Here is an 8,691-nt window from a genome sequence, read left to right as displayed (position 1 = left end):
CATCTGACTGGTCTATAACAGCCACTGTCAGAGAAACAAAGCGTGAGAGGCGATTGCAATGTTGGACTGTGATATGGTTGAGATGCAGTAATTTAGCCAGAGCAGATGTGGCGCGAAGAGGCACAGAGAGGCTTCGCCATTCGTACTGTCGGTTGATGAACATAAAACAGACTTGGCCGAGTGGAAACACAATATAAGGCACTTTGATGATAGATGACTTTGGTCACATAAGGTACTAATAAAGAAAAACAACAACTCTTAAGCTATCAGTTTCAAAAGCGAGACTGAAACTTCACCGAATGTCTTGGAATATGAACTCGCAGGCGGCTCTTGTGAGAAACATGGTGTGTAAAGCAATGTTAAGACTGCATCCCATGGTCAAACACATGATGAATTTCGATATATTCAGCTGTGCTTTAATTATGAATCACCTGCCTTGTTGGCTATGCATCAGTTGAGTAGAGGCAAAATACGACATACTGTACGGTGAGTGCACGAAGCCGAGAAAAAAGAGCTTATACAGCACATGAAAAGTGTGTGTGTGTGTCCCATGATGCATTTGTGTGCAGAAGTGTGCGAGGAGGAGCATGAATTTACCCACATTGTCTTTGACAAATAATAACCCGGTGTGTGTGTGTGTGTGTGTGTGTGTGTGTGTGTGTGTGTGTGTGTGTGTGTGTGTGTGTTTGTGAGTGTGTGTGTGGTTTCATTACATATCGTTTCCCTTGTGGTTTTGCCTCAAAATCCACCTATTTGATGCATGATACATTTCCTTCTGATTGATTACGCATAGATTTTCAGCTGCAGTAATGCTATTCATAGGTTCTGACACACAGCTGTCACAGCCAAAATGACAACAAAAGTCCCAAGATGGAGGATATTAAGGATTAATAAAAGAGCATGACCAATTACCCATGCGCCGACACAGGGTATACATAAATACATAAAATCCCACAAATACAAACACGCACAGTCTGGGCAATGTAGGCCTAGGTGACAGACCACATCAGTCACACCACATTCATTCATACATTTTGAGCAGGCCAGCCTAGTAGGTGGCATGACATTATTCCAACTCATTATCGTCAACCTGGAATATTGTAACATGACAAGAGCCAGTTTGATGCTTGTTAATAATCTATTTTTACCGAGATTATACTGCTGTGAATTGGGGCCAGTGAATGCCCAGTGGCATGACCGTCACAAAATAAAAAGAGTCGCAGAACAGAAGAGGTTAGTAGGAGAACCACAGAGATACCCATCAGACTAAACTCAATGTTACTTGAGCTGCAATTTTCTTCCATTCAAAGCGCAACAAAGGGTGATGGAGCGTCCAGTGTGGCTGCGATGCTGCTGTTGAAGCCTTTTTTTTTTTTTTTTTTACTGTTGGTAGCTCCAGTAGACGTATCCAGGCAACATGAACACATGTGTAATACTTACTGGCATGATGAAGTTAGACCACATTGGCAATGTCAACAGGTGACAAGTTGCTGCACAGATGGATATTCGATTTAATAATCAGTTTAACAGACTAACCCTTTAAGACAGCGGTTCAACCGACAGGGTTGAACATGTTCATATGATCAAGGTTTAAAGAATGACATGGAGTATAAAGGATATTTGTTAAACAAGTATCCACAGAATAAAGTCATAACAATCTATATTTTTTAAGATCATTTTGGGGCATTTCTACCTTTATTTGACTGTGTAGAGACAGAGACTGGAAATGGGGGGACAGAGAGGGGTATGACGTGCAACAAAAGTCCCAAGGCTGGAATAAAACCTGGGATATTGCAATAATATGGCATGCCCTGTAACCCCTCAGCTACCAAGGCGCTCCAAGTCATAATCATTTTACGAGAAAAAACTGGGAAAAGAAATTGTAATGAAAACAAGTCATGAGAATAAAGTCATAGTATTAGGAGAAAAGGTTGCCTCATAACATGTCCTGTTGTGTGATTCATGAATCAAGTAACTGGTTTCATTTCAATATCTTCAAATCTTTGATAATTAGGTGCATGTAGGTGAAATCTATAACTTCAGGTCATTCACGTCCCGTATTTAAGCAGAGAGAGTTTCATCACCTGTGCACTATATTGTTAATAAGTAACATTACGACTCAACTCTTGAAATATTAGGAGTTTTCTTACTCTAAACATTTCCACTTAAATCTCACCATGGTTTTAATACTAAAACAAATATAAAGTAAAACTACAGGTTTGGCTCAATGAGCAGCGTTCAGGTAATGATTTAACTAAAATAAAAAAACATTACTGTAACTCCACCAGTATTGGATCATTAATCATTATAATTTCTATAAAGAATTGTGCTAGTAAACTCAATCCCAAGTTTCAGCGGGGAATATGGATATGTGCTGTTTTGCTAACTGGATCACTGAGTCACTCGAGGCAAAGTGTTCAACCGTCGGGTTTTATCAAATCTGACAGTCGTCAAAGTGTCACAATGTTACTGAAGAATTCAACATTTGAATTCCTTGCCTGCTGAAACCTAAACGTCTGTTTTCAGAGCACGGCTTGTCAAAGTGTGTATACTGTGTATGGCACAATGAAAACTTTACCACTACTGCAGTTTCCTAAACACAGCCTAAAGGGGAAATCGTTGAGGGCTTCAACAGACATGCTACATTTTGTTTTCAAACATGGGACGTGCACATGCGTATCTCTTCTTCCAATAAAAAGAATCACAATCTTTGCTTTCAATGAGGTTCAATTGACTTTAATTTGATTTTAGACAACTTGCTGCTTTCGGCGCAGAAGTAGATACAGTCAATACAACCTGATGTGAAGCAAAGCCACGCTCTTTTCACTGGTAGAACATATAAACATGTCTGTTGATCCAGATAGCTTCCTGTTTGTGAAAAGGAGATTTATCCTTTTCTTTAAAGGCCTCAACGATTTCCCCATTGGACTGTGTTTAATCTCTGTGAGAAGCTGCAACACAGCAGTAAGTTTATTGAGGCAGCGCTATGCATGATTTTAAATGGTGGGAAACAACATTTTAATAAGATCTTGGTTGAAAAAACATTGAACCTAAGGGCTAATTTATGCAAATTATGTACTTATAACTAAGCATGTTAACTGTGGAAGTGTCACTCCTGGGAATTACAGTAATAACCCAGTAAGTAATTTACATATTGTGTTTTCATTTAAAAATGGCAAAAGAACCCTATAAAATATCGTCCTTAATGTAAGATCATAAAATGTACTGATCCATGACAAACTACACAATGAACTGCAACTTACGTATGTTTTAAATGAGACATAAAGCTAATACAGAAGTTAAAGAAGAAACTGGAAGCTGGATGTAAAAATGATCTGGAGTGAAGGAAACCAGAAATCAGAAAAGGACGTTAACATCATGGACCTTCAGTATTTCCCTCCAAGGACAATCACCTAAATCGTGTAGCCTACATATCCCTGAATCCTTTCTTTCTGAAAGGACAAACAACTTTGTGTTTGAGAAAAAATATTGATCTTAATATTACAAGTCTTTGATACTTGACCCAAAGACAATTTAAGTGCAAGCTGTCTGACCAGCTCTTTGAATCTACTTTGTATAGCCAAAGAAATACATTTTAGTATTCACAGCGAAGGCCAGGTCACCATTAAATAATTTACTCCTCATACTGTAAGTAGACCTTGTTAATTGGCTTTTTGAAGAGGCTCTCCAATTAATAATAGCAGCATCCTTTATTCTGCAGGCCTAGTTAATTCATGAATGTGTCATTAGTTTTAGATCACAGGTTTTCACGCCTCGGGGGAAGGGGCTCTGGAGAAAGAAAGCTCAAGTGCACATGCTGTCCGCTTTGACACGTGGTCATCTTCAGATTCAATTTACCTTTGGACATCACAACAACACACCTGTTGTGTTTCTGGTTGACCTAAGAAACACTTTAGATTTATTTCCACATGTTACACTATATTAGTTGAGGTCAGGAATTGATGTTGGGTGATGCGCCCTGATCGCAGTCAGTGTCAGTTCATCCCATAGACATAAAGAAAACTAATATCAAAATGCCAATGATGCACCATAGCAATGGATTGTACAAAATAGTTCTATTGTCCATACATAAGTTTTGAATGCCTTGTGATTTATTCATAATTGGCAAGCAAGTACAAAAGAAACAAAAAAAGAAACTATGGCTCCTTTGACCTTCCATGTGCATGCTGGCCCTACACTGTATCTGCCTACCTACAGTACCTACAGCACATACAATAAACCACAGTGCTGCCCAATGCGTACACAGAGAAAACAAAGCCCAGCTAAAGCAGATAAATAAATAAATAAAACTGTCAAAATAAATAAGTAATGTCTATTACAGGGAGTAAGGGGCTTTGCTCAAACAATTCTAACCATCTGGATGAAATGTTTTATTTCAAGATGGTAGCCAGAAATGACATATGTTCATGCTCAATTAGTATGATATGAAACCTAATGAAAACGTTTTAATGAGTTATATTACCGATGTTACTTTCTATTATTTTGTAATATACATTTACATTTGAATATACATTTTTTTTTTATATTTTTCTTTCAATTTCAAATGAAACGAGCAAGGACATGTGTCATTTTAACAGGTAGCTTTTTCTGAAAAAACTAAACAAAAACAAAAACAAACAAAAAGCACTCAAGTGTAATGATAATACGAGAAGGCCACACACTGGGACAAGGCCAATACTATGGCACAACAGCCCCAGTTCAAAAACACTAATTAAGATAAGAAAAATATTACTGGAACATGACTTTAGAAAAAAGACTGAATAAATATAATAAGTAATACGTATATATAATAAGCAAATAGATAAGAGAAAAGGATACATTGAAAAAATGAATAAAGAAAATGCAAAGAGAGGGAGAGAGAGCGAGAGAGAGAGAGAGATAGATAGAGAGGAGAGAGAGAGAGAGAGAGAGAGAGAGAGAGAGAGAGAGAGAGAGAGAGAGAGAGAGAGAGAGAGAGAGAGAGAGAGAGAGAGAGAGATAGAGACAGAGAGAGAGACAGAGAGAGAGAGAGAGATAAAGAGAGAGACAGAGAGAGAGAGAGAGAGATAGAGAGAGAGAGAGAGAGAGAGAGAGAGATAGAGAGAGAGAGAGAGAGAGAGAGACAGAGAGAGAGAGAGCGAGAGAGACAGAGAGAGAGAGAGAGACTTTCACCTCCTTCGTTACATGTGACAGTCTAGCTCCACCGCCTCCTCCTCCGCCTCCCTCTCTCACTCTTTCATGCAGTCTCGCGCATCCACATCTCTTCATTGCTCCGTCTGCTCAGCTTCTGTTCCCGCTTTGTTGACACATCCCTTCATTCTCTCCTCCTTCTTCCTTCACCTTCTTTTTTACATTTTTTATTCCACATCTTCGACATGCTCACGTGAAGTCCGCCAACTTGCAGAGCACTGTGGATGCCGAGTTAAAAAATTAAAAGAAGGCAAATGCTCTATCGGGGAATAAGAGAAACAACTACGCACGTTTGCATCTTTCGTTGAGTGCCTTGGCTTGAACAGAGCAACAGGATGGATCTGTCATTCATGGCTGCGCAGGTGAGATATCTTTCCTACAATTTGCACAAAGATGTTACAATAGTCTGAACTTTTTATTACATTCCATTGATTTCATGGGCGTGGCCGGTCAACAAGTCCATGTGACGCTTTTCACAATTTTACATTTTCTATGTGTCTGATTACCATTCATCAAGATGCATAGTATAATACATGTGGTTCCCTTAACTGGAAAATCAATATATATTTCCATCATTTTGCTAATGCGACTTTATTGTACTTATCCCCCCCTACTGTTTGGTAACATTATTGTTTTAGTCTTTTAGTTATTAGTTGACTTTATGCCCTCATTAGGCTTAAGGTGTGTTGTAGTTATTATGGTCTTGTCAGACTTGGACATGCTGTACTTTTCTGTTTTTGTGTGTCAGAATCTAAAACAAGGACTCTGTGTGACAAAAAAAAGCACAATTAAAACTTAATTTAATTTCAGATTCAATTTATTGAATTTCAACTTCTACTTATTTTTATTTTTTATTATATTATATTATATTTTTTGCGGTTAAATGACTAAACAAAGACTTTGTGACCTATAGCGTTATTTATGCTTTGCATAGTAATACATTGGATTATGCCTATGTCAATGGATTTTGGCTTCATGGAGAACAGGTGTTATTGCGCATCTTTTTGGACATGTGGTTTGTTTTCATCAGGAGCTGATAGGCTATTCTTCTCCTCCCTCAGTGTCTGGCTGCTTATGGTTTGTCTGGTGCCATCTACTTTGCCATTTTATGTGCAACTGCTACTAAAAGGGTTTCAGAGCATAATCTGTGCTGCCAATGGCTGTTCTGCGGGCCTATAAATGCTCCCAAATCTTTATAAATCAAGAACCCCTAAATAGAAACGCATTGGAGCATGGAGCCATCCGAGAATACATTTTTAGTCAGTGTGATTGAAAGAGAGGTTGAGTAATAACAGTGGAGAGCATGAGACCCAGAATCAAAACAGTCAGGCTTATTTACCATAATTCTGCAAACGTTTAGTGAGTGAAGTTATCAAAATCAGTTATAATTCAAATTACACTGGAGACACATGATCTTCGAGGACTAAACGTGCCGTTTTTAGAAACTTTGGAACCACACATACGGCAAGTGACAGCAGCACAGTGAAGCAGGTCACTGTCACTTTATGTGTGCAGCCAGTTACTTATATTCACAACTGGGATTGGTTGAATACCATAGTGTTTGAAACCACTGAGCTGGAGCTGGGGACTCTGGTGCCAATGTAGTATGTTTCTTCTGCCCTGACTATGCATGAGGATGCACAGCTGTGCAACAAGCTCAGCAAGTCCGTAACAGTGGAAGACAACGAGCTGCTCTTTGAAGTCTTTATTGGAAGCATTTGTGAAACTGTGAAAACAGTATTGCATAACATATTTAATGGTAGGCATTACAAATCCCCCCCAAAAATAGATACCATAAACAAGAGTTAGACCAAAGAAAAAGGAATTGGTACAGTTAGAGGGAAACTGAATTATCAGTGAAAAATAACCACAACACGTGTAATGAATTTAGAATACACATAACTAAAGCTGCACATAACAACCCTAACAATCCCTGCTAAGAAAACCTTAAAATGTTAACTCATGATAACATGGGCTCAAACTATTTCTTGTCATTTTTGCTTTAAAAGATGATTTCCATCATTATTAGATTAACAACAGGATTTGTCCTATATTTTTCTGTTGATCAACTAATTGAATAATCAACTTACCTTTTCAGCTCTACACATAGAGTCCACTAGAGCAAAGGTAAGAAGTGTTATCCTCTGACAGGTAGTTTATTGATTAACTTAGCAGTCAACTGTTTGCAGAAAAATTACTATTAAATTACAAATCACAAAACAGCCACAATAAAAAGAGTAGCCTACTGACAGATACAGCTCCAACCAGGACATTTGGGGAGTAGATAAAATATTCTTGATAATATTGTTTGCTCACAGATCTGACAAAATGTTGGACAAAAACAACAGGTGCGTTTCGATCCACCTGTTTTTATGCACATTTTTCATTTGCGGCATTGAAAGCCTTTGTGGAAATGCCGAAAACAGGTTTTTACGCTTTACTGAGGTGGAACAGTTGGTGTACCGATAATGCTCAATGTGACAAAGTGCAATGGAAACAGATTTAGCAAATAAATGATGATGTACGTGAAGCACGCTACTTCAACGTCATGCATTTCCATTCAGTTTTCTACATTGTTTTAATTAACTCTTTTAATTATATCATCTTATTGCGCCCTCTTCTTCTCCAATTATATAATAGTTTTCCAATTAGAGAATTGGTGCCACCTGCTGCTTATCTCAATGAACCAACTCCTAATAATCACATAACTTATGGAAATGAGCAGTCATTTGCATTTTATTTTGCTGATTTCTTCCAGAATTCCCTTATTATATATTTGCATAGAACATTTGTATAGAAACTTGACAGTTAAACTGTAACTGCTATGGGACTCTGCCAGTTGTGTTAAGAGTTAAAATGTTAAGACTTATTGTAAAAAGTGGCAATTATTTAGTGCAAGGAGTCATTACCTGTCTTAAACAAGGTGTTGCTTTCAGTTCCCCATGACCCCATCACATTATACTTCCTACTGCTCTTCCAGTTAACCTTTTCTCATATACCTCCACCTCAAGAATGCAGACCTATCAGAAAGCTAATGGCTAATTTTACTGAGGTGAAATTCATTGCTGTGCCCTGAGTCACTCTGTAAAGGTGACTGTGAATGAAGTCAGGCAAATGTCCCTGGAGTTTTGAAGATTGACTTCACAATGGATGGTTTCTTTGACCATCAATCTCAATGTAGCTATGCTGCCTGCAAATCACTGGACCTTTGCCATCACTTTGTCTCTAAAACATGACGGATGCTGCCATAACTGTTCTCTCCTAAAGACAGGGAAAGTTTTTAGAAGAAGTCCAACTCTGGTTACTGGTTTTCTCCCTGTAGCGGAGGATGAAGAACGAGCAGTTCGTAGGATGTACTCGTTATTATTGCTGCAGTGTATTTGGAAAGAACACATTAAACTCATTAGTGGTATCGATCTCCTGAAGAAACTAATCCTGGCATGCAGCAAAAACACATTCTTCAAGAGAAGACCATGCATCATGTGTGTACCATTACATAGA

At 38.2% G+C, this 8,691-nt stretch overlaps 1 protein-coding gene across 1 annotated transcript in view; it reads left to right on the top strand.

Moving 5' to 3' along the window:
* The first annotated feature begins 5,185 nt into the window (after nt 1-5,185).
* The window catches only part of LOC115026995 (uncharacterized protein C14orf132), a 29,329-nt gene continuing 25,823 nt past the window's right edge, over nt 5,186-8,691 (top strand). The window contains exon 1 of the mRNA XM_029459952.1: nt 5,186-5,552. Coding sequence (XP_029315812.1) covers nt 5,526-5,552 — 27 coding nt within the window. The 5' untranslated portion in view covers nt 5,186-5,525. The remainder of the gene's footprint in view (nt 5,553-8,691) is intronic.

This window comes from Cottoperca gobio, chromosome 22, assembly GCF_900634415.1.
Source record: "Cottoperca gobio chromosome 22, fCotGob3.1, whole genome shotgun sequence".
Taxonomy (NCBI): domain Eukaryota; kingdom Metazoa; phylum Chordata; class Actinopteri; order Perciformes; family Bovichtidae; genus Cottoperca; species Cottoperca gobio.
Note: the sequence above shows the minus strand (reverse complement) of the source record. Positions and strands in the feature narration are given on the sequence as shown.